The 27,045-nt window shown below is 39.9% G+C and overlaps 1 protein-coding gene across 1 annotated transcript; it reads right to left on the bottom strand.

Annotated features, from left to right (window-relative positions):
• Positions 1-152: 152 nt before the first annotated feature.
• Positions 153-26,847, bottom strand: MBTPS1 (membrane bound transcription factor peptidase, site 1). The gene is made up of 23 exons (XM_042797338.1): positions 26,794-26,847; positions 24,400-24,892; positions 22,947-23,204; positions 22,317-22,520; positions 21,829-21,939; positions 20,407-20,516; positions 19,906-20,022; positions 18,833-18,900; positions 18,100-18,202; positions 17,226-17,377; positions 16,116-16,277; positions 15,408-15,552; positions 14,119-14,307; positions 13,352-13,524; positions 12,230-12,345; positions 10,434-10,590; positions 9,451-9,575; positions 8,354-8,431; positions 5,865-6,005; positions 3,417-3,548; positions 2,786-2,912; positions 2,015-2,145; positions 153-982 (listed from the first exon to the last, which is right to left on the bottom strand). The coding sequence occupies exons 2-23, from the start codon at positions 24,584-24,586 to the stop codon at positions 786-788; spliced, it is 3,183 nt and encodes a 1,060-aa protein (XP_042653272.1). The 5' UTR covers positions 24,587-24,892; positions 26,794-26,847; the 3' UTR covers positions 153-785.
• Positions 26,848-27,045: the final 198 nt, after the last annotated feature.

Raw genomic sequence — 27,045 nt, 5'->3', positions numbered from 1 at the left:
TGCCTGGTCAGGGCTCCAAAGGAAAGTCTGCAGCTTGGGATGCTGCTGTTCAGGATAAAGATACTGTGGGAAGAGGAGAGACATGAAAGCTTTCTCTACTTAACAACTTGGTATCTACAACTGTAGAAAGAAAAGCCAGACAGTCCATTGTCTTAGCTTCATATAGATAACATATTTATTGAAAATCTGCTTCACCAACAACGGTGAAATCATGACCAAAAATTACAAAACATCACGGTAGTTGGCTTTATAAAAATAAACTGCAGGAGTATGTCTCACCAATTTGTACTAGGCCCTCTTGCCCGCTCCCTCCTTCAATGGTGCATGTTATACTCTCCAGCATAACACCGTTCTAGAAAATTGCATTCCATCCAAAAAAAATGCACTTGTTTTTCCTTAGCAGAGGTCCTTAAAGTGACTTTTCCCCCCACCCTCCCCAACAATAAATATAGAAAATAGCCTCTAAACAAATAAATTTTAGTTTGGTCAGCTTAAAAAAAAGGTCCATTTTTCTTCCCTTGGGATATGTAGTGACTAAGCAGCCATTTAAACAGTGTTCAAGTCTTTGGTGGCTTCGGCTGCTTAAAGCTGCAGTTTTATGTACAGACAATCAGCTGAGGTCCTTTTTTTTATTATTTCTCTCCAGAAACCAAAGACTATGAGATGATGTCAGGTGCGAATTACTAGCACGGTCAGTGCTGCATTTGTGGCACCTTCACTGGGAGTGATCGATCACCCAGGAAAGCGACCGGTAAAAGGAGGTCATCTTTGGCAAGCGAGAGCTTTCACACAGAAGGCGTCTTTGGTGGATGAACCTGTTGCATAAGCTGCGGTCGTTTCACTCGTGGTTTCCGTCTCTTTGGCCTGCTCTTCGCTTTGTTGATCTGCACCACAAAGAACGCCAGAACCACCATGGCACCAAGAAAAGCAAAGACCGGAATAGTCTGTCCTACGTCCTGGTTGTACCGGCCAGGCATTATACCTAGAAAGGCAAAGAGGTCTGGAAGCAACTAGTGACCCATGAGCTACGACACCTTTGCAGCGTTAGCGCTATCTACCAAAGTGATCCAACAGTAACTCTTGTTCAAAGACAAAACAGTTATTAATCAGATTACTTTTCAGACAGGAAGATTAACAACTGCAGACTGATTAGCGAAAATAAGACAGGATGCTAACGTTACAGAAAAGCACCAGACTTCCCACCTTGACCTATGCAGGCACGTGAAAGTATAACCCAGATTTCCCCTGCAACAACAACCTTCTGTTCTGCATTAGAAGAAAGATGAAAATGCTTGACCATAACTTTACCACTAAGTAATTCCTAGAAATCACACCAAATCCTGATGCCACGAGGAAACAGATTTTGTGCTTGCTCCAGAGACCACGCACACACACGGGGAGGATGAGCTATTGAACCAAACCCTTCATTTTTACAGGCATCTTTTGGTCTACCAGCTCAGACTGGGCAAGAGGACATGGGAGACTTTCAAACTACTTCCAGCTGGGCCTGCAGGGCCAAGTTTGTACAGGAGAGCAGCCCACCACTGCAGCAAAAGCTGTTACAAGTGCTCTGCATCATTTCTTAGTGTAACACCTTGCCCAAGACAAACTCTTCAGACAAACTCTTCTGAACTCTGCTTTTGTATACTCACACAAGGAATTTTAATAACAGGAGGTATCTAGCCACAGCTCCCAAGGACAGTCACTGCAGCTGACACCCATCGGTCTGAACAGCACCAAAACAGACCTCAACTACCCAAAAAACACCCTCCAAAATCTTCTTCCCAGTATGTCACACATGCTTTCTCCTGATTAAACTGTTCATATGCAAAAATATTTCTCTCACACTTCATCAGTCAGCCTTTTACAACACAGTCATACTATTATTTGCACATTTTTCACAACTGAAAATGGACAGTTGCCTCTTCTCTGGCTGCCACTGTGTTTGGTCTTTTTTCAAAGCTTCTACAAAAAGCAAAGCAAAACAGCAACTTTCAAACTTTTCAGTATTTACCTCCAGGAATGTCCCATGCTCCACTTTCTCCAGGGGACAATGGTCTCACTTGGGGTCGGTTCTGGCGAAAACTGGGCAGAGCCACTTTATCAAGGTCAATCGACAGTAACTTTTGATGTTTCCAAAGGTTGCTAAAAGAAATTTAAAGACAGGGGTTTCTGCCCACTTTCTTCAGAAATGCAAGGAATTTTGTAGAAACATATAAAGTGACAGTTGGGACCTAGAAATAACTCACTAGTTTGGACCTAAATGATAAACGGATTTATTCGTTAAGTTCTGCAGTTTGCAGGCCTCCAAAGTTAAATTCAGACACCACAGGAACACACTTAGATTGGCTACTCTTTTTCTTGCACACAGACTACCAAAGGTAACCATTAGCAGCTCAGTAAACAAGCATGGGCTATTTGCTGACACATCTTCCTTCAAGTGACTGACAAATAATACAACAGAAGGCAAGCTTCTAACTTCAAAGGCATGCAGTGACGATGGATTTAAGCAAGACTGTTCACTCTAAGTTGGAATCACTCAATCACAACAGTGAACTGACTTGTGAAATTATTTTTAAAATCCCCAAGTTTCATAGTGCAGCTATAAGGCGAGTCAGAATTATTCACTGAAGGGGCATTAATCATTATTTCCTCTTCACATTCTGGTATTTCTCTAGGAAAGGCATTCCAGCTGTCCCTTTCAAAAGCAGATGGAACAAATAATTTTTCAGCTGAACTCCAAAATGAGACTTCTTGTATAACTATAAGAAAGACGTATACTAACCTGGGGGCTGTCTCATTCAAAGGCTGTGGTTTGGCCCAGGACAGGTGAGGACAAGCAGGAAGAGATCGGGGTTTGGGGTCTCCCAAGTGAGCCTCCAGCACCTTCGAGTATCGATGCAAATGGTTACCTGCAACTCACAGCAGAGACAGACTAAGTTACCAAAAAACTAGTGCGATAAGACATTTGCCTCCAGCTAAAGAGAGCTGCTGTAAAACCAGGAGCTCTTTACAGTGAAGATGACTCAAAGCTATATCTCGGTTAGAAATAACCAAAAGGTACCTTACAAAACATTAAGACTGTGCACCTACAACGGCAGGTAACCCAAGTTGTTCTGGCAGCATGTGAGTGAAGACCAAATGGTTTATACGCTCCGGAGCTAGTAACTAGAATGTTCCCTAGCAGAACTAGGCATCTGAAAATTCCTACTCTATGAACAGTTGGTCGAATCACAACTATGTCATGAAAAATCCCTTCAGTAACTGCTCTCTTCTAGTAAAACAACAGAACATTACAGACTTCACACCAAACTAACCTTACTAGCATGTAAGTCAAGAGGTCTACCTGAGTCTTCCTAAATTCCACCCTGACGCTCCCCTAGTTGCAGACTTTGCTTGGTAAATAAGGCTCTCACCTTCCATCCGCTCAGGGAGAGAGTAGCCTGCTCCTGACGGTGGTCGCTGCCTGTTTTCGGAATGGCTGAGACTTGGCGGTGTCACCCCGTAAGAAGTGTACTGCAGGAGGGAATCCAGGAGCCAAAAGCAATCTGTGGATTTCATAGCCCCAGCCCCAAAACAAGATATGCATTATGCCAGACTTAAAATGGCTTATATTTCTGTTAAGAAAGCTGTAACAACATTTAGAAGTACAATCAGTTTTTCTCGCTCTTGCTTTTCTCCTTCTGAAGTTCTAGACCCAACTCCAGAAAGATTACACTTTCAACACACAGCCTACACTGCACCCCCACCCCCCCACAATACACAAACAAAAAATAATCTGTTCAGTCTTAAACTATCTTGTGTACCAAATTAGGCACTTTAGGGGAGCAGGACATAAACCAACAGCTCTTAATTATGGAAATTCCAGGTTGTGCAAAGCCATCCAAGTCTGCAGAAATGTTGAGGTCCTTCAGTGCGGAAACAGGAAGCTCAGAGCTTCTGATACCATTTTTAAGATAAAAACAGAGAGCTAACTTTTTTGGAAAAGGACAAAATAAATACCTTGCAAAGAAAAGAAAGAACCAGGTAGTATTTTCAGTGGAAAGTTGTGACTCATTTGCTTTCCGAAGCTTGAAAAAATAAATAAATCAAGGGGAAAGGTTATGGCTACATCCCAGCTAAAACAAAAGCTGTGGTACAGACTAGGCTGGGAATCAGTGCCACAATATACTTTATCATGGTTTTCCTTTGCACTTCAATAGCACATGAACCCTTGTTTTGATTCTCTCCTATATTTTAGTACTGTCTTAATCCAGAGCTACTCCTAACTAGCTGGACTGCTTGTTTGTTAACATTACAATTCTCTAAAACTTCCATTTGCAGGAGTAGGACGATGCCTTATCAGCTATTTCCACCACACAGCAAACTTTTTCTCAGAATATCTCCCCTCAGGAACAGTTGGATGGGAATGGGAATTAATCTTCATAATCCTGGTATCCCTTAAACCCTCACCTTTGATTTTTAAAGAGGTCAATCAGATTTTAAGGATTTATACTCACAAATGTTAGGAATTTACCTCAGTTAAAGCCACTGATGTCTCAGCAGGAGACATAGCTCCTGGTTCACAACTTAAAAGCTAATTTTAAAGGATTTCTTTAGTCTTCCACTTTTTCTTGCTTCACAGGTTACACTGAATTTAACAGCACTAGGGAGTCCCAAAGTGTTGTTTTCTATTACTTAAAGCTACGAATCTTCTCTTATACTATGTGCTTTCAATAACCTACAGCAAGCACATAAGGCACCGATAGGTTGGAGTTACAGCAACTCACTGGAAGCCAGAGAACTTTCAAAGAAAAAGAAAATGCTTGGGAGAGAAAGAAATGAGCTACAGATGCAGAGCTCCCTTAGGCAACAAGTTCCTTTAATAACTTAGGCAAGGGATGGATTACATAACCCAGTATTTTAACATGTTAGTGACAAAATCTTAAAGAATTATAAATGTACTTTTCATTACAAAAGGAAAATTCAGGTTGAAGATTACATTCAGTGGAAATGCAGAAAAATACCTCACATATTGGATTATCTTCTTCTCGAGCCACAGATCTACCAGCTTGTGCTTTACATGTCATGAGAAACCCAATCAATCTCTTAAAGATTTGAAAAATCAGACCAAAGTGCTGGAAAACAGGTTTTATAAGGACCAACCACAGCGTGTAGGCAGAGAGAATGGCTTCTCTGGGAGTCACAGAAACCTCACGCATGGACAACTCACACTTGCTACCTGGAGTTACAAACAAATGCTTTGAAAACCCAAACAGAAATTCCTACTTTCTGACATATTTACACCAGCTGGTTTGTGTCAAAGTAGAATAAGCTGACAATAGTAATGCACAACTGAAATGTTGAACATTACCATAAATACTCACAGCAAACTTTGCAAGGGCAACAAGGCAAACGTTGCAAGGGCAACAAGGCAAACGTTGCAAGGGCAACAAGGCAAACTGATGAGCAAACTCAAAAGAAAATCCATTGTACCAGATAAACATTCTGAAAATGAAACTGGGGAAAAACTGAACAGTCTGTTCACAACTTCAAATAAAGCATGTGTAACAGTGCTTTCTGGAAACAAAAACACTCCAAAGAAGCAAAAACAGCCCATCAACCACCACCATCCCGCCACTCCGCAAAAAACGACCCCGAAATAAGCACCCTATCAGAGGGCTATTTAATGTGGGGCCCTCTCTTGTTATAACTGCACTTTATGGCATTTTCAGTAGAGCTCTGAAGAACTGAGATTAATCCCCAGTTACGAATATTTAGAGAGTCCCTAGAAAACAGCTACTTCTGATGTGAGCTGTAAAAACCCCACAGGACAGCTGTCAGCTTAAAACACTAACTCTTCCTGCATGTCAAAGCTTACACACCTTTCTGTCGATGGCTGTCATCCAAGCAATTAGAGTCTCCATACAAAACAATTCTGCCACCACCTTCGGAAAGAACTTGGTAAAGTCCCAGAATAGGGACATTTTCAATTACAGCAGTCTCCTGTTTTAAAACTTCAAGACCTAAAGCAAAGCACAAATAAATTTCATAGCCTGCAAAGCATCATCAATTTATCTGTAAGCAAACACAGCCCACATTGCAAGCTTACCAATGCAGCTCTGCCACTCTTCATGTCACACATTTATGCAAAATGTTTTCAAAAACTCCATGATTTTATAATATCAATGTTTGTTTTTTCTTTCTTTGGTGGAGAAGCACAAAAAGACCTCACAACCTGGATTATCCTCAACATACTTGAACGAAAAATCCTAGCATTTTCAGCAACAGGTTTAAAATCAAAACATTCTGCCTTACAAGTCACTTTATGCTGTTTTAGCCCTTCTGCAGAATTCTACAGGACACAGTAACATAATAATCAGTCAGCACAGTGCACACTGCTCTTTGCCAACTTAATTTGCTGCCACACCTACCTATTTGTACAAGAAAATCTACTATGGAAATAACAAAAGAGAATAAAGACATTCCATGAAATACATGTGTCTCTCTGTAAGCAGTGGCTGCAAGACAAAGGCTATGATTTAACTCATTTAAAGCAGCAGTTTGGGGGAAGCCCATTTTAAAGAGTGCTGGGCCTGCATGTCTTCTGCAACTCTGCCGTTTTTAGTTATCCGTGCACTTTGTCTGTTCAGCTTTCAGTATAGGAACAAAGAAAAGTATTGTTTAGTAAGGATACCTAAGCCAAAAAGAAAAAAAGTTCACATGAATTTGCCCACCTTCCCCCGCAACTTTAACCTCTGGCAAATTTTACTCCCCCCTCACCCCTGCTGCTCTCTGAACCAGCAGGCAGAGCCAGTTTTCAGTACATCCAGCCCTGCCATGGTTCGGATATGTGGTACTCAGCCTTTTCTGAAACACTTGTACCAATACTGTAAAGAGTAATTTTTGAAAGAGTATCATTTAAAGGCCTGCCTCCAAAAGCCCTGCAAGTATCTGAATAATAAACTCACAACCTAAAAGACATGTTTGAGGTTGATTTATAATTATAACTGAGATAACTGACGAACAGAAAAGATGAAAAAAACACGGGAACCTTCCCAGTATGAATGGGTATGTGCAGCAAAACCCAGAGGACACCTGGCTAGAAACTTGCCATTTGTACCTTACAAATCCATCCAGTCATTTTGTCTCCTGTGAACTGAAAAGTCTAATAAACAGCAGGACAGAAAACACACCAATTCATGAAGGAACTCAGATGAAGTGCAGAAGCTGGTTTTGGTTAAAGGTTTCCCACGTCTAACATGCATTTCAAAAAACAAAGTAAGACAAGTTTCAAATGTTAAGTATTTAGTGTCCTTTACTTGAGACACTGCCTTTAGGCAGAGAAGCAAAACACAGAGCTCTTTTGCTTCATGAGCTGCAATGGAAAGGATTCAACAGAAAAAGCCAGGCTACTTGTCAAATTGACACTCTCCCACACACATAAGGAATACCTAAATCATCAGCACACAGCACTCTAGGGATATCATCTTTCTTCCAAAAGGCTCACACGGATGAGCTATTTACTGTTCCAGAAAATTTCTCCACCAGGTAATCATGTCTACTCCACATCGTACGTCAAAAATACAATGAATTTGCTGATCTTCTCTGGCAGCTGCCAAGTTCCACCAGAAGCGATGAATGTGATTCTGCTCACACACTCAAACCCTCTACACCTGTATGCAGAAACCTGATCTGCAACATGCTAACAGTTCCAACCATTTAGTCCTACACAGCACTTCCTAAAGGCTCATAAAAAACATGATTTATTTATTTTAAATGGCCTGCTGCCATTACAGTTCTGAATTACCAACTCACAAATTAAAATATATTAGTGGATATACACAGATCACTCAAATCTGAAAGCATAGGCTTCCTGTATGCCTAAAATTTTCCCTTACAAGAGTCTAACAGGTGACATTTTGTCTATCAGAATTTTGTTTACCTATATCCTTAGATCACCACAGCTACCACAACATTCACACCAAATTTGGCAATGATTAGGGGATGTATTTCAGTAGCACTTGCAATTTGTGAGAAACACGGACAAGTAACACAATTACGACACAATTCCCACCCCTCCAAAGATGCATGACACATGTACATGCAGATGTGTTTACACACAGCAAACACAATAAAAGACTGCATATATATACTTGGATATTTCTGTAGTATATAAAAATTGTATACAGAGTCACATTGCAGATGTCTGTCAGGCATCCGACTACATGTTCTAGACAAAACAGAAAAAATGCCTACCTTGTCAATGTTTTAAAATTCATTGGTTTTTCACCTTTACACTTTGTAACTTTGCTTGTGCACCAACTCCAAAGTTCTACATAAAACATAGAAAAAAAGACAAGGAAGTGCATACCTTGATCCTTAAAGGTCTGTGCAATGACAATGCCATCTTCTGGAAACTTTGCAATACTGCATCCAGATGCATAATTCACTGAAAGACATCACAAAATTGCAGTTTAGACTAAAAGTGACACTCCCTCCCTTCCCACCGTATGTCAGTGAGCTGTTAAGCACAGAAGAAAACATTCCCAGGAACACTGCTCTGAATTTGCGTATTTTGACCAATATGTATATTCACAGAGAAGGCACCTGTAAGCACAGCTTTTGCAGGGCTCACCTTTACATACTGCTTTCAAGTCTTTCCATTTAGGAGACCAACATTATCTTTTTTAAACTGAAAAGCTTAATTAAATGCAGTGAGAAATGCGGTATTTCACACTAGCAGTCATTATTTATATTACAGATAACCTGTCTCCTTCAATCAACACCACTGAGCTCATAGAGCGCTCAATGCTGGTGCCTTCTCTTTTCACATACACTTTCCAAACGAACCAGTCAGAAGATGGAGATTTGGAAACAAAGCATGAAGACATCAAGTGACTTGGTCAGATAAAAAGACAGACTGACGAGACTTAGAAAGTCAGAAAATGGTAAAGTCAGACCTCTAGCCTTACCATAAAGTTTTGAACTTGAAACCGAACAAAGCATAATTATTTCAGGGGGAACAATTCAAAAGATTACAAGAACAGGATTTTATAAAACATCTCGGGATGTTGTGATGCATGTCTAAATTGCCACATTCCAAGGAAAAAGTCCCTCTCAATTTTCTTCCTCCATAATTTCAAATTTCCATGTCATTGCAAAATTAAAACCAAAGGTTTCATCTTAGCAACTAACATTTACAGTCCAGACAAATACAGATACACCCCAACAATACTCTTTGAAGTATCAGCACCTGGGATGCAAGCCTAAACTGAGGACATTCATTATCTGGTTTGAAAATTTTTCACATACAGTCTATGAAGGAAATAATCATCTAAGCATGCTTATGAGACTCTTTTCTCTGAATGTGAGCAGTTCCCTTGACTCTTGCTCAATCTCAGTCTCACAGAAAACTACTTTCCAAACAGCATGCTGTAGCCTGCATCGGCAATGGACTCCAGTACTCACTTTCATGACTTGCCATGGTAAAATCGCCTTCGTACAGCCCATCACTAAAGGCCATATTCCAGACAGAAAGCAGATCATTAAGAGCTGGTATATTAGCACCTCCAGTATCAGGCATCCACCACTGTCTGTAAAAATTACAGCATAACACAGTTTATTGGTATACAGAATATACTCCTACAGCTTGTGTAATGAAAAGTCAAGTGTCTTCCTGCATGCAGACTTTCAAAGTCACTAAAATAATGGAGTCTATCTCAAAGCCTTATTTAACTCCAGGGGCATGTGAACAACTGTCTCTCTTTGACATCAATGCTTTTGAGCAAATGTTAAATAATACTAATGTAAAGTTCTCAGTGCATCTCAGTTTCACGGAAAAATTCAATTTGCTAGAAAGAAATCCAGTTGGGCTCTTTGGCTAGGATGAGGCAAAAATGATGGTCATGTAATTTGCTCCTCATTTTTCTAATGAAGCAAAACGTTACTTGCTCACAAACTGCAGAACAGATCTTTCCAGCATAACCTTAACACAAAACAGGCTGACAGCTACAGTAATTACGTGGGTCTTTATCCCCATTGGTGATATTAGCATATTTTCTCTTTATACTATACAATGGAATGATTTCAATATTGGGCGAACAACCTGGTGATTCTGTTTGCAACCCACATTTTCTTTCTATTCTGCTATCCAAGTGAAAACTTACCCATTTTTCTTCGTTTGTCAGTCTCCAATTTCTTACTTCTTTTTATTGTAAATGTTTTTCTGGGCTTTAAAAGAAATCACGGGGGCCCTTGCAATCATGATAAAATAGCTGTTCTCCTTAAAATGCAGTTTAATGTCAATTTTGCTCTTCCGGTAGTCCCTTCTTACAGGTAGCATACAAGCACTCAAGTATAGTGTACCACATTTGGGATTTTTAGGGCAAGTAGTGCATAAAATGCCAATTCTATGGCATTTTATTTCCCAAAGAACTGACATAAATCAGTACCTTGTGTTTTCATCATAAAACTTGACTTTTCTCATCACAGATGTGTTGTACCAGTCACTAAACACTACAAGTGAAAGTCCGTTATCAACATCCCTCCTCAGCTTAGTGATCTCTTCAGGGAAATACTCTTCCTCACTGTCCACCATCAGTAAAGTCCCTGCGTGTAAAAGCAAAACCAAGAGTTCACCAGGCTGTTCACTGTAATGTTATTGCTGTTCATACAACCCATGCAAACATCAACACAAGCACGTCTTTTGCACAACATCTGGCCCATGTGCCCTGCACTGGTAGCTCATCTAAAGAAGTCATATTTAAGGATGGGAAATAAAAGACATTTCAGTTTACAAACGTATCCAAAATTTAGTTTGGCAGCATATTATGCATTTTAAGAGTGCTACTTACAACTCGTGCTTATGTGGTTGCATGAACTGAATGCCTGCATGTGTCAGGTGTGTATTTTGCAGTTTGGTCTCACCCAAATGCTCCATAAACCAAGCCAAACTGTGGCAGAAGAGGACTATCAGGAGATTCATTGCTGATCCAAACTGAAGTGTTACTGTAGATGCAACCCTAGTCAGAAGGTTTTTCGCTGCTAAGAGGTATTCTGCTCAGTGCTGCTGATTTGCAGTCAGATAAGACAACCACTGTTCTGAAATTTGGTTTGATTCAGACCTTGAAAACTACAGCTGCATTTTAGTAGACCTGACTAAAGTTCCATTGCCACTTTCATATAACCTTCTCCCCTCCTGCGAACAAGCAAGCACAATCTTCTATGCATTGCTGAAAAGCACAACCAGAAAAATACACTTTTATTCCCTGGAAACATGTTTATGCTTTTGGATTGCTTCTAAATATCAAGACATTTTTCTTCTTCACTTTCTGACTGCCCAAAGAGGTGGTGGAATTTCCATCCTCACAGACAACGCAAATCTTGACAGGACAATACCCTGAGCAATCCGATCAAGCACTGATGCTCCCCCTGCATCTCACAGTCCCTTGCAACCAGGACAATTTTACAAGTCCAGGCAGTCTGTGTTTGGAAAGCCTTCTGATAAAGATCTTGTAGAAACCGCGTTAATGACATGGACAGTGGGACATAGTGCGCCCTCACCATGTTTGCAGACAATACAAGCTAGGGGTAAGTGGTAGATGGACCACAAAAAAAAGAAGAGGGTCTTGCTGCAGCATGTCATGGTTAAATAGAGGGGCATATGAAGCAGAAATGAGTGTGGACTGCTTGGTCTTCCCCCTGCCTGGAAAATCTAACCAATCTCCTTCCTGATTAACACAGAAGAAACAAGCTGCATTCTGCTTTGCTATTGCATATGGCTAGATGGAATACTTTCTCCACTCTTACCTATCCACAAAGATCAATGTTTTAAAATGTTACTGTAGAGGAAAAAAACATCATCAGAATGGACACCTTTGATTTTAGTCCGCTATTCATGACATGCTTCACTTTGTGCCAGAATCTTTTGGCAAATACGGTTCGTTCTTTGTGAGTCAGTACAGTGGGGCTTTTATTTAACCCACTCAGAGGTGGGCTTTCCCTCTTATTTTTTCGTGATAAGGACAGAAAACTGCACTACTTCTACTAGACTCTCAAGCAAGCTTCTGCAGCAACACTTTACACAAACCAAATATGAGCATATAAGTAATACAACGCCCACTGTTATATTTCTACTACCTTGAGCATTTTTCTTGGTGCCACCACAACATTTTTGGTCTTCCGAAAACCAGGCCATTTTAGGAAGAACTTAACAGTATGGAGAACAAGGCCATTAACTCATGCTTACCATACTGACTTGCATCAAAACACGTAAACGGGGAACCAAGAACCTCAACGAAGTACCCCATGCTCCTTAGGTGCTGATACATGTCCCTGAAGTTTGTGTGGATATGGTCACCATTCCTTAGGAAAAGAGAAAAGTGTTGAAGACATTTAAATCTGGTATGCAGAAATCTGATTTAAAACCTCTAACTGCAGGTTACTTCCTAGTTTCCTTTCTAAAAGGTCCATTTTTTTCAAATTATAACCTGTAGTTTTCCATGCACCATCTCCTCTTTGCAAAATTCTTCCCAAATTACACTGGTTCCAAGTGCTACAGAAAAGAGCTAGTTATACAGTCATAGAAAGAGATTGAGCATATTCCTTACAAAGCACAATTCTACATGTTTGCCTCACACCACAGAGAAACACTGCTGCATTAAAACCAGATGCTCTTCACAGGACTTCCTCTTCGCAAAAAAGCCAGCAAGAGCAGTTTTAACTACGAACGGGAAGAAGCACGCAGGATCACCTATAAATAATTTCTGAAACTCAGCAGAGAGTTCCTGTGCATTTGCCATATCTGCATGCTCCAAGTAGCTTTCCGGAAGCCTGTGTCTTGGTCACCGACTGAGTTAATCCTCACTTATACATTGCTGCATGATTCTTCCTATGGATGATTTCCCTCTCCATCTATGAAAGATAACACGTCAGCTGAGCCTTTCCCTGCTTCGAAGACAGTCTCCCTCAACAGACAAGGGGTTTCTTCTTTTGGGTTCAGTCTTTCAAATTTATAATGTTTTTTTGACAAGCGAATGCGGAAGTGGCTAATAACGTGCCCCCCCTTAACTTCCTGGGAGAAATTAGAGCAGAAAAAAAAAATTCTACACTTTGAAAGCCAAACAAAAATCTCAGTGTCTTAAATGTCCGTTTTAAAAGCTTTTCACTTCATGTGAGTAAAACCACAGAGCACACAAAAAATCCTGCACCAAAAGCATACAGAGTCCAAGTGCTTTTCATGGATTGCTTAGAAAAAATAATCCCATGCTACACTGAAAAAGGCCAGAGTGCTCTGGTATATAATAAAATTATCCCATATCATTAACACACAATCAAGAAATACTGATTTAATAGAACCTGAGATAAATACCAATCTAACGGATCATTCTTCATCCTCAAATTATCCCTGGGGAAGTATCCTGGTGGATAACGGAGATTATGATATTGATCCCAAAGGACTCGCTTACTACGAGGTGGAGTAGGAATAATCTTCACTTTTATTGGAAGCTTCACCGTTGAAGTCTGCTCTGCACCATTCTTAGACTGAAGGACAGAACAAACTACAGTGAAATCCTTTTTCCCCACAGGAACATTCACCAATTAACTGCGGATTGTAAAAGACCAAAAAAATGGAGGTATCCAATCTACTTTTAGTCACCAGTCCAGCTCTGGAGACAAAGAAATGACTTTTGCCTTAAACCACCACAGTATTTTTTCTGCACTTGACAGTTTATATTTATGCTCAGAATCTAAAATACTTAAAATCTGTTACAATTGTGATTTGGTTCAATCATTCAAAACCTTAAAAACTTCTCAGGAACAATTAAGTATGGTTCCAGAAGAAATATATTTAAGTAATCACTTTTTCAAAACATATTACTCAGAATTCACAATAAACAAATGAAATTATTAAGTTGGTCTCAAATAGTTTTCTGATTCTAAAGCCTATCCAATTTGCAGGTTAATCCTGCTCCTCAACTATAAAGATCGTTATTTGTACTCTTCAGTTTCCTGACCCCAATCAAACATGCTTCAAACGATGGGATCAGAGCAACTCCTTAAAAAGAAGGTATTTGTTTATTGTGAAGCAGTTTTATTAATTATTAACACAGAGAAACCAAAATGCACAGAACTTACTTCATTTTCTGCAGGGGATGATACTGTGATCATAACATGACCTTGAGCAATGCCTTCCCAAGATGCTGCTTTCTTTGCTACAGAGATGGAAATTGCTAAGTATCCAGACCAAGGCCACAACACAGGGGAATAGGAGAATGCCACTTCGATATTATCCCCATTTTGGGGGAGATAGGGTTGCCAGTCTGGCTGTGAAATGAAGAATACAGAACATTGGTAAAACAGTATTCGCAGTCACTAATTTTTACACACATCACTCTTCCTCGGCACAAAGAAATAACAAATCTTAGCTCTTCTGAAGATTATGTCAAATTTTAAAACGTCCACAAAGCCCAAAATGTCAGTGTTGTGTCAGTGAATCAACCTAGTCATGACAGACTTAATGATCTGACCACAGGCTCTGCATAGGCAGGACTCTAAGAAGCTATCTGAACAGCATACCATCTAGGTACACCTGTTTTAACATCTTGGGGCCCTGTGCAGAAATTTACTGGCAAGAACACAAAATCTCATTTCAGTACCGAAGACTGCTATTGCTATAACAGATGCAGGCAAATTATATTAAGCTGTGTCTGAGTATTACCATAAGCTGATGATGTTAGCTAAGAGCTTCAATGCCCTTTAATGTAAGCTTAAATCTAAAACAGACCTCAGGATTCACACCAAAATGTTGAAATTAAGCTCATTTACACTGGCTAGAGTTAGTGCGTTATTTACCTTGTATCAATTCCCAAATCTGTTCTACATTTAAACTTACATAAAGTTTAATTTAAAAAAAAATTTTAAATTCCCTAGTCAACCAACATGCTCAACATTGCTTGTGTAGAAGAACAGGTTTTGCAGCAGACCTTGGTAAGTCAATACATTCAGGTCATCTTGACCCATGAAGAGGCATGATTTATAATGTCAGGATTCTTTACTGAGATTGCTTATGCTCCAGACAAAAAAAAAAAAAAAAAAAAAAAAAAGATGTAAGTCTATCCAGAAGATTTTAAATGTTACCAGAAAATACAAAGAAATCTCTAAGTACCTGTCAATCCAAACTGGTTTTAAAAAGATAAAACTGTACATACCCCTGAAACCAATGCATCACTTGAAAACTTGTAGACAACTCATGTTGACAAATTTTATTTATCTGGCTGTGTCCTTTAAAATCAAAGGTTTTGCATCTCTTGCTCTCAGCACTAAGAAATCAGATTTGTTCTATGAAATTCATAGCTAAAATAAACTTTTCTGTGAAGCTTTTAGCAACATTAATGGCCAGGACTTGGAACAACATTAAGTCTTACCTTGTCTACAATTCTTCCAGTGACTCCCATACCATTAAGGATAGTAACATTAACAATGGTTGGCATCCCTCCATAATATATGGGCTGAGAACAATAAGGCCACATGTAGGGACATTCTGTCAAGTCAATATAGCTTGGACTCAAACTACAGCAGGATGGAGGAGGTAAAATTTAAAAAAAGAAAAAAAAAAAAAAAAAAATCAATAAACAGAAGAACATGCCATTATACAGAACTATGAAAAAACTACAGATACAACATGCCAGTCATAGTCACCCTATAAAGCTCTCACCTCGCTTCCCAAATCTGCCCTGAAATCTTCTTCCCGCCCCCTCTTTTTTTTAAGTTTTGTGAAGTTTTTCACACAAAAAAAGAAACTTTTCAGCACAGTGACATTGTTCTTGTTCTCAAAAGTTAGAATTTAAGTACTTTTCTTCTGTGTTCTATGTTACATTATTCATAACATCTGAAGCTAGAAGAGAAAGTAAATTTAGCTCTCAGACACCTCATCCCCTACATGACTATAACTAAGGCAAATTCGTCTGTTCTCTTGTCAAAATTCATGCTTCAAGATTACATAATACCTGTGCAAGTTCTCTTTGTTGCGTAAGTACAGATCGCTCAGATGAGTTACACATGCATCACTTGCTCTCTTAAAAGAATACAGCAGATTATAGTGTATCATTGATTAATTAAGGATTAAAATTAACCTGGCCTGTGGTTTATAGCTGTTGAGGATCTGATAAGCTCTCAGAAGATCCAACTTGCCATGTCCTTGTTCAAACATGTTTACTCCAGGAAGTCTACGTGCTGACGCAATAAGTGCCTGCTTCATACTTGCTGGATTCACCATTTCACGCTTCTGAACTGTGCTGAAATAGGAACAATAGATCACACATTAGGTGGCCTTTAGTCCAGTTTCGAGCTAGTCTTGTTTACCATTCTGCCTTAAGAGTAATTTGATTTAAAGAAAACCCAATCAAAAATCAGTTTGCTGTTCATATTTGCCTATTATATTTCTTGATTTCTCATTGAAACAGCTGAAGAAGAGTGACAAGTTTCTGACACATTTCTCTTGAAAACGAGTATTGTATTAATTTTTCTCCTTACAATGTACTCCATGACCAGCAGTCATTACAGTGATGGCAGTATGCACTGAACAAAATATTCTGAAAAATCAAAACCTCTGTAATTGGGAACTTGCTGGTATCTTTTGCAACATGACTCTTGCAGGGGGACAAATATCTTTGCTGTTCAAAGAAAAACACCCCATTTTATGAAGGAAATATAACTTTGAATTTTTGGCGTGTTTCTCAAATAAAGGTTCTTGTCCTTATGACAAACACAAAGTACAGACTTGCAACTCTCACCCTTCTTTCAAGTTCTTCAGTGTGCAACAGATGACTTATGCAACCAGATAATAGCCATAAAATCCTAAATCCTATAAAATGTACAAGTAAACAGATAATTATCTGCTATGGGTGCCTACTTTGAGCTGCCACTCTTCTACAACACAACTGACAGAAGCTCAGCAATTCAAAATTATTAAAAAACATGACAAAATTACTTCGTAGTACTGTTTTACCTAGTTATAGTTTCAAAGACTTAACTATTATTCAAAATAGTTCTCAAGTTTTTCCCATGAAATTTATTGCTAGTCAGATAAGGTAATGTCTCAGGTAGAACAACCCTGATTTTACCCTTTGAGTTTGTTTTCCTACATTTAAACACAATTTAGTTTCATTTGGTGGGTTCCTTTAAGGGCCTTTTATGACCCTCCTGCATCAGTATCTTTTTAGAGATTCTTATTTAGGACTTACCTTACTAATAAAGTAACAGCCCCTGCCACCACAGGAGATGCTACACTTGTCCCAGAGAGAGAGCGGCATCCACCTTTCATACCAGAACCTCTCACTCCAGAGCCGTAAGTAACAATATCAGGCTTCACTCTACCGTAACCTCCAGGCAGCTCCTGTGAAGGAAAACAGATGGATTATTGCCCTAATACATAATGAACACTGGTTGCTTCACTCGGGCATTTAAACTAACTGCAGGTCATTCAGAAGTAAAATTATCAACTCAATTAGCTGAGGTTCAGCATCACGGAATAGCAAGTAACACCTAAAGAAGGCATTCATGACAAGTTCTTGGTGTTTCAATGTCAACATTACTGCCGATTACTCTAGTAGCTGCACTAAGCATGAAACCACTGACAATGAATGAGGTGCAGCACAAACAGAAACATGTAACAGTCCCCTTAATCAAGATCACGATGCAATCTCATGTGAAATCATGCGTGTGGTACCCATCACCTCAGTTCAACAGGGAAATAAGTGCAATGTCACATGCAGCATCTGAAAATCCTAGGATTTTTAAACTAAAGGAAGGACAAGAGGAGGCCTTCATTTTTCCAGATTTAACACACAGGAAAGTCCTCACTGTAAATCAAAAGGTACTGGACATTTTACAAATACATCAAGAACATCAACAGTGGTCAAGATTAACAATGAGAAACTCTGTAAAGAACATTAAGCTTCTTGCTTGAAGGCTTACAGTCTTTACCTGTTCCAATCTTTGATGAAATCTTTTATTGCTGGTTACTCCACACATACCATCTGCACCAGATTACCTCTTCAAAAAAGGCTCCCTTGCCAAGGCCCTTATTTTGGCTGCAAATGTAGCAAAATATCTTACCCAAGTAGTCATTCCCCTTGATGAAAAGCGAGCTATATTGTCTTCAAAGTCAATGCCACCCACTCCAATCACATCCATCTGGTCAGCAGGGTTATTGAGAGTCCTAGAACAAGTTGGGAAATAGGAATACCAAAAAAAATCCCAAACAACCCAAAAAACAAGACACGGTCATAAGTTTATCCTGATAATGGACACGCTGCCATCAAACTTTTGTCAGACACTCTTTTTAGCCTCCACAGAAATTAATTTTGGTCCTACCTGATACAGTTATACTTGCTAAGCAAGAGCAACCTTTCAGGCAGTTAGTAACTCATTAACTAACTCAGTAACTACCAAACCATGTGTCTTGAAAAGGAAAAAAAAAAATATAATCTATTTTTGGCAATTTATTTTAGAAATATACCACAAATCATTCTGGCTTGATCCCTTCTAAATTCCTTACGCCCAACATCAGTACTCAAAGATGCCTGCTCACACTAACAGGGAAATGTTAGCTGGAAGTAATGGCATTCTTCTTTTACTGTCTTTCCACTGTTTCAATGAAAAATATTTAGCTGTGCTACTACAGCAAGTGATAAAGACAGTGGAAAGAGTTTAACTTGAATCACTTTCTATAAACAGATTACAGAAAAAAAAAAAGAGGAGGGAAAACTTCCTGACCAAGCACAACTACTCCCAAAACCATAAAATAACAACATACTTGCTTTTCTTTGAAGTGGTCATTGAAACTTACCCATACAAAGGGCCATCATTGCCAATAGCAGAGACCATGATGACGTTGTTAGCTGTCAGTTCCCATACCTACAAAAAATAATGCTTACAATAAGGCTCTACAACCAAAAAAGAAATTTTTCTAACAAACATACATTCCAGGGAGCCTGACATAAGCAAACAATTAGTTCAACCCCTATTTTTTACCAAGAATTATGAAATACATCTCACTGGCATATTCAATATTAAGCTCCAAACTTTCTTAGGATTATGTGACCCATAGCCCAGCCTCAACAGCAGCACTGCTGGTAGTATGCATTTAGGTTACAATGAAGGAAAAAATCCTCTCTGTAACAAAGCCAAAGTCAAATTATTCTGAATCACTTCCAGTAATACTCTGGAGAGAGTAGTGAAGTCACTGTCAAACTGAATTTCAATGCAGGTTATCATTAAAAAGAAGTAAGAATTTCTATGCCTCAAACCCCTTAATTAACCTTTAAAAAGAAAGATTTTATCCTTTTTTAAAATGTAAATTAATTCACTTAATGCTTCTGAAGGACAGATCAGCGAACCAGGACATTTACAAAGACAAAAACCTAATTCCATCTTATCCTGAAATAAAGCTCTTTTCACACAGCTGAATCAACTACCTGTACTTTTTACCTATTTGTTCTTAAACAATTTGCTGATAAATTCACACTATATATATTTTTACCATGAAATAAATTAACCATGCAGAGATTTAAAAAAAAAAAAAAAAAAAAACAAGGGGTGGATTTCAGTTAGCTGCTTCTATTAAGGGCCCACACTTAGTTGCCTGCTTGGGAGTCACACCTTCTAGAAGCATGTACAGCATTTTGTAAAAGGGCACGTTTCCATAGCTCTGAATATTTGGGTTGTGTTTGGGGTTAACCCATTCCTTAAATATATTCCTAGAAGTCTGCACACTGTACAAAACTCTCATGTAAATGAAACTCCACAGAAACTGTCAGCAGCACCAGAACCTGTCAGCAGCTGTGGCAAACAAGCAGCTCTGCAAGCCTGGCATTTGTGAGGGATATAAACACCATGACCACTTTATTTCCTTGTACTAACTTTGTCAACAAATGGATGATCCATGAAGTCTGGCCCACCGATACTTAGATTCAATACATCTATCTTCTTTAAAATTGCATAATTAAAGGCATCCAGAAACCAAGATGTATATGAAACCTATGTAAGAAAGAGGGGAAAAAAAAAAGCTATCATTGGAAAATCCAGAGATTCCACAACAATATGGACTTCAGACAGAGGGGAGAAACAACACCAAATAAAGCACAAAATTGACAATGGTCCCCTAGTACTTCTAGTGCTCGGTATATTTGAGTGATTGCTCCAATACTATACAGATCAGACTTTCAAACATTATTTCTGAAAAATATACCAGATTTGGAAACTGTAAGACATCTTGTAGTAAATGTCTTAGAAATATGCATCCTCCTTACTTATCAAAGAAAATATCTCAACATTTACAAGTACTTGGAATATTCCCAAAGGAAAGCTTAATACAGCATTATTTTGGAAAAGCAGAAATTGAAACACCCGTAAAATAACTACCTGGTTATTGGTGAACACTCTAAAAATGTGCAGTTCTGCATTTGGAGCAAATCCTTGGCATTCTCTCATACTGGCTATCACACCTGCTACAAAAGTCCCATGGCCTAAACCTATCACAAGGAAAAGGAAACGAAATAATGTTAGAAGACAAACCATTTCACTGTCAGGGATTTATACTGTTAAACACCGCCTATACAAAAAAAATCACATCAATCTAACAGACTTTGCAACCACCCACAAACACTGGGTTCAGTCCTAGTCTTCTTGAATCACATTTTGCTACTGCCTTCAGCAAGGCCAGAATTTCCAGCACTGTCTAGCCAGACAACTAGCTAATGAAACTGAGTGAAACACTCTCCAGTCTATTCACTCCTGATTGCTACCAATGAAATCAAGAGCTGCACAAAGCAATCATGAGAGAAAGGTTATTTTGGAAAACACAAGTTACAAGACCAACATATCTTTATGTAAACTTCTTAAAATATATTTATCCTGACTATGCAATAACCAGATTTTGTTAAGGATGAAAAATAAGACAAGAACGCACATTTTTTTGTCCCCTCAAAAAATAATCTAGCTGTTGCATTATGGGACTGCCTGCATTATATTTCTGCACTCCAAATCTGCCTGTTCAGCAATCATCTGGGCACAGAACTAATAGAAAGTGCTACAAAAAGGAGGTGCTGCAATGCAAAGAATATACAGGATAAAACTATTGAGGTATACACAAGACTGAGCAAGATATGCATATACCTTGAACTCTGAAGGGATTAAAATACCAACTGATTCACTGACCCCAACTGTATGACGTTAATAATCTCTGAAAGCATATGGTCAGGGCAAGTAAGGGTCAACATACGAAAAAGAAACACAAACATACTGCAGAAAATAAAGAAGTTCTTTGGAACACTGATGGGCACGAGCCAGCATACTGTTTGCTGATGAAAACCATACAGATTAGAAAAACTTTACAGGAAGTTGACAAAATTCTGATTAGTTTAGGACTGCACAGCAAAGAAGGTAAATATTCTCCCTCATAGGTATGGAAATATGTATGCTCTGTGAAACATCAGAATGCATAAAAAGGAATAGGACAGAAACAGTTTAGTGGGGTTTGCTCTACCTACTCTGACAATGTATTTATGCCTGCATAATGTCTTCTTGCCCTGACATATTTAAAATGCTATGATGAAATGCCACATAGGATTCAAAGAAGACTTATGCAACATCCTCCGGGAATCTTAATACTCTTTGTTGAATTTGGTATGAGCACAAAGGGCTCAGGACACTGCAAAACTAAGCTTAAAATCTCAAGATACACAGTTTCAACAGATAGCACCACAGCAGCAATGGCAGTTTTACAATGGAAAACAGAAGATCCAAGTGTCAGGAATAGCTGGACAATTGCACACAGTAACTCACCATCATCCAAGGTTCTCTCATTAGTCCAGTTTGTTCTCTCCTTTACATTTTTGAAATGGGGATGTTTTTCACTCAGACCAGTGTCAAACACTGCTACTCTTACACCAGCACCTATAATAGAAAAGCATTGCTTTTTTTCTGATTTGGCTCCATAGTAACTATTCTATCAAGTCAAAGAAAACTTTTATGTTTAATGTAGTATGCAATTTACAAGCTCAGTAAGTTATAGGTCTTAAAGAAAACATATTCCAATGCAGAAATTCAACCACAGATCCTAAATCTGACCAACTTCTCTTAAGTACAGTACACAGATACACAGAAGGGCATTCCATAAGTATACAGTGCATCTCAAAACAAAGTACTTCTCAGTCTTTCCAGAACTGGCACCCAATAAGAGATTAACACATAGCAGCCAATTAGCCTTTCCTTACACTTCAGTTGTTTTTTCAAAGAAGGTTATTGTTCTAAGCCAACAAACAAAAGCATACCTGTGTAACCCATCTGCCAGAGGACGTCTGCCTGCAAGGTCTGAGCAACTTGGCGTGGGATAGCTCTCAGCAAACGTCTGCTTGAGTGTCGACCTGTTGCATGCCAGAAACCAGAACCTAAAGAAAGACTTGCTCTTCTCAAGGGACGAGATGACTGCCATTTTTGAGTCCATCTGGTTTCATTGCAGTGCAACATTGGATCAGCTACACAGAATGAGGATGAAGAATAGAAAATACACTATGAGGAAAACCTCAAAAGATTAGCTTCTAATGCAAATATACACATCATACTGTTACAACAAAAATTTTAGGCGAGCAAGTATCCATTTTATCTGACCAAAAATCAGTAAAAGGGTCTGTTTTATTTACTAGGGATACAGTGGTCCAGAGTCTCTGGTAACTGACTGCTGCAAAAGAAGTGTTTCTGCATTGTACTTGGAATCATTGCCACACTTTAGCAAAGGTATGACAAGCCCCTGATAATCGTATAGGCAAAAGAACAGATTTCTGCAAAGTAAATAAGAACTGTAGGGCACTTCTCATTTGTGCAGTGCTAAGCTGATGGTTTGAAACAAGGCTGAGAAGACTTTTCTAAAGCAGATCTCATGCAACCACACAAAAATTACTTACACTCAGAATATTTGAGCGATCGGAAGACCTTCCGCTGAGGTGTTACACGCTTGATGTTTGGATGATCTTCCAGTGTCAATACTCCATCTTTCTGTTTCTCATTGATCTGAATAACTTCAAAATCACTAGGATAGTCACTGGCCGGGTTGTTGCGAGGTACAATCCTCCAGTTCACAATATCACTACTTTTTAGTGCACTTGAAATAAATTTACTTCTAGCTTTTGCTGTGAAGTATCCATTAAAAGCCACAATATACTCTGGAACAAGAGCACAACTTATCAGAACTGATGTTTAAGCAGCATATTCATACATTCACATCACAAAGGTCCAAATATCTATTTTTTATTTTATTCAAAAAGTAATCACAATTTGAGGCACTATTTCGTTGCTTTTAGAAATCTGCAATTTATTTCTGCACTACATCGTAATGCCTTTTTTTTTTTTTTTTGAATCAGGAAACCTGCAAAACACAACAAAATCCTTTGAAAGGAAGGTAAAATTGTAAATATCATGGGAAGCTGAAATGAAGGGGGTGAGCTGGGGAGACATAACAGACTTACTGTTACATCCAGCAGTACAAACAAGTGCTTGATATACCAATTCAATATGCTTCTTGACATGTATGATTTAAAGACATCTAGCCTCTATATCGTATTCAGTTTTAGTGAAAATTACTGACACAAAGTACGACATGCACAGAGAATGAAGCTGGTCCCAACAGTCCAGTCCTTGATCAGGATTAGTGATCTGTGAACGGAGCTCAGCCCCAGCACACACACAACCATGTTCACCACAGGAAGTCTATGGCTAACTACACACAGAAATGTCACTGTGAACATCCTGCCTGTAAGCTCCCTGGCACACACACAGCTTCACTGCAGAAACATTGCAGGTACCTGAGGCAGTAAGTGGATGCAGGGTCAAGGCATCCTACTGCTATCCTTTGTCATCTCAGCAAGGGTATCTGCCTCACTTTGCCTTTCTATCTGTTCTCCTCACAGTTATCTGTGCAATTTTTCCACACATGTATTATCACTTCCAAACTTTTTCTTGAACAAACCCAGAGAAATTTCTTCCCTTTCTCACCCCCGCAAGGCCTACTTGTGGTTACATTTCATAAATGAGCCTCAACCATTCCACCCGCCAGGTCAAAACACAACAGCTACTAAACACACCAAAGTGACCAGACATGCCCACCTGAGCCTTCACACTCCATTTTCACTTTGAACATTCTCTTTATTTCCCCCCTCTCTTCTCCTGTTCTTTGAATCCTGCCTCCAGTTAAACCAAGAACTTTTGAAAAAATCTGTCTCTCGAATATAGAGAATTTAGTAGACAATATGCTTCTACAGAAACTCTCTGAATGTTACAATCGCACAAACACCACAAATCAGTAACACACACTTGAACTTCACAGGGGTAATTTTTTTTTTCTGCTTAACCCTTTATTACCATGCTCCACGACTGTCGAAGTGAATTCCACTTTCAAAGTAAGGTGGGAACATCCAGGACATATGGGAGCCTCATGAGAGGAATTCCCAAGTCTGGTACCGAAGTGTTTTTTGCCACAGAGTAAAATAACAACCAGAACAAACCAGATGTTTGCAAACTTCATGGTCATAGAAGAAAATGGTTTCATTCCAAAAATTCCATATATTCAAATCACAATTTTCTTCTTTATAAACTAGTTCATTTTTGTTTCAGTAAATGTTGCTTTCACTGTGCTGATCAACTGGATATTCTTAAAGCTGTGTCCAAAATAAGTAGAGATTTCATGGTCTTTTGAGGCAAAGCCTTATAAACAGGCTCATTTCTTTCTACGCTTCTTCTCCATTTTGTATTAAAGGATTCGGTCACTCGGGATCTGGTAGCTGAGTCCTGTACTCCATTTCTGATGGCAAAGTTAACTCCCTAGAAGAATTAGCAAAGCTGACTGCAAGCCAACCTGTAAGGCAGAGCAATATAGAAAATAATTAGATTCACATTTGCCCAAATGTATAGCCTGAAAATCACAAAAGATAGACACTCTGACAGTATTAGATAGTATTTCTGTATTAGAAATAATACAGAAAAAGTTGTTCAGGTGTTTCATTTAGCAATTTTTCATGAATGCTTAAGTCTCTTCTTTGCTCACCCAGCGCACATGTGGAACACTGGGGCATTAACCTGACAACAGAACAGGCAACAGCGACAAACAAACTCTACCACCCTTTGCATAAGGGGTGTGAAAAGAACAAAATAACATGCCAGGCCCATGGCAAGCAAAAAGTAAAGTGCGAAATAAAATATTAACATGATAAAAAGCGTCCACTTTAACTTAAAAAAGCGTGGTGCCTTTTTTCCAGTTAGAAATGTGGCAAATAGAAATTTTGCTAAGGTATATAATTTTACACAAGGAGAAGCCAATTCAAACTCTATACCAAGGGCTGGTAAGGACAAGAGATACCACGGGAAGCAAGCTTTCAGTCCCTGTGCTTGTAAGAGAATATCAGCATGAAAAAAGTCTTACAAATTCTCCTGAGGTGGAACATGAATTACTACAATGTCAGCACCTGAGAAAATAAGGGTTGGGATTACAGATGTAATAACGTGAAGTTGAAGGGAAGTGCTGAAAGTGTTTTTCATGTGGGAGAGAAGCTTCTTCCCTTTGCATTCCACGGGGCAGTAAGCATTTGAGAAAACTTGCAATGATAGTATTTTTTAAAATTCCAAACATTTAACTAGCTACTGGTCAATAAAAAGCCATTAAGAGATGAGTGAAGAGAAACATTTTCATCTGGTCTGTCACACCGCATGGAAAAGCGGAGCATAACTATACATTGCTTTAGTGACTAGGATTGAAAAGTAGAGGCTTCATTAGCAGATTCACACTATTTAGGAGAATGATAGTCTGACCTCACAGCACAACAGAATGAATCAAGTCTGCAAGTGACAGCTGTTACTTCATTTTTATTTAACTTTATTTAGCATTTCCAAGCATTTCCTTGTAACAGGGATAGAATTCCCCTCTCTTTCTAGCTGGCTGCCGACACCTTGACAGACTGTGAACTGCTTGGGATTACAGTTTCCTCTTTACCCCTGAACTAGGCACAGTTACAGTACACTGATTGCTGATCTTGGCTCAGCTCTGCCTAACCTTATCACTTTGTTGGCTTATAACCCCTATAGTAATAAAATACAAAATCAACTACACAAATAAGCAAAACAAACATTCTTAAAGCTGATAACAGATTGTATGTAAGCACGATGCTGAAATATGATGGAAGCTAAGAGCAAAGGAACAGCACGCTCACACCTTTATTCTGTTTAACACCCTTACCATGCGGAACTGGATAGGAACCCAAACTTGCCAACCTGTCCTTCCCCTAGAACAGCTACGCCTGGAGTTACTCCGTTTTTTGGGAAGCGAGGGTACCCCAGCCCCAGCGATAGGAACTCCGCAGAGATCGGCGGCCGAGAGAGGCTCAGAGCGCCGCGGGCAGCGGAGGAGCCACCCCCCTGAGGGAGCTCTGCCTGGGCCAGGGGCCGCCGCTCCCGCCCTGCCCTCCGCAGCCACCGACCGACGGGAACTCAGCTGTTCCGTGCCCGTTACCGCGGGCCGTTAGCGCCGCCGCCTCCCAGCAGGGGAAGCCCGAGGGGAGCGGGGAGAGGCCGGCGCAGCAGCCGCCCGCGGCACGGCAGCCCCGCGCCCAGAGGCAGCCCCAGAGACGAGGCGGAGCGGCTACCGCCCGCCCCAAGCCAGACAGCACAGCGCTCCCCTCCGCCAGTGCGCAGAGGCAGCAGCGGCGGCAGCCGCCACAGCAGCAGCAGCCCCACCACCCCGCTTCTCCCACCCGCCGTGCTCACCGTGCCGCCGCCGCCGCGCCTGCCGCCGCCATTTTGTGCACTGTTTACCACCGCGCTCTCGCGAGAGCCCCATAGCGGCCGCGGCGGGGGGCGGCGCGCGCAGGCGCGGAGGGTCTGGGCGGCAGCGCGCATGGGCCGAGCGCGGGTAACGGGGGTGAGGCGGCGCTGCGGCCGCCTGCCGAAGAAAGTTGTTTGAGAAAGTGATTATTTAAATGTGGCTGAGCGGGGTCCAACTCCTGCGAGGAGAACAGG

Source organism: Tyto alba, unplaced genomic scaffold, assembly GCF_018691265.1.
Source record: "Tyto alba isolate M040663 unplaced genomic scaffold, T.alba_DEE_v4.0 Super-Scaffold_26, whole genome shotgun sequence".
Taxonomy (NCBI): Eukaryota; Metazoa; Chordata; class Aves; order Strigiformes; family Tytonidae; genus Tyto; species Tyto alba.
This window is presented reverse-complemented; position numbering and strand designations above follow the sequence as displayed.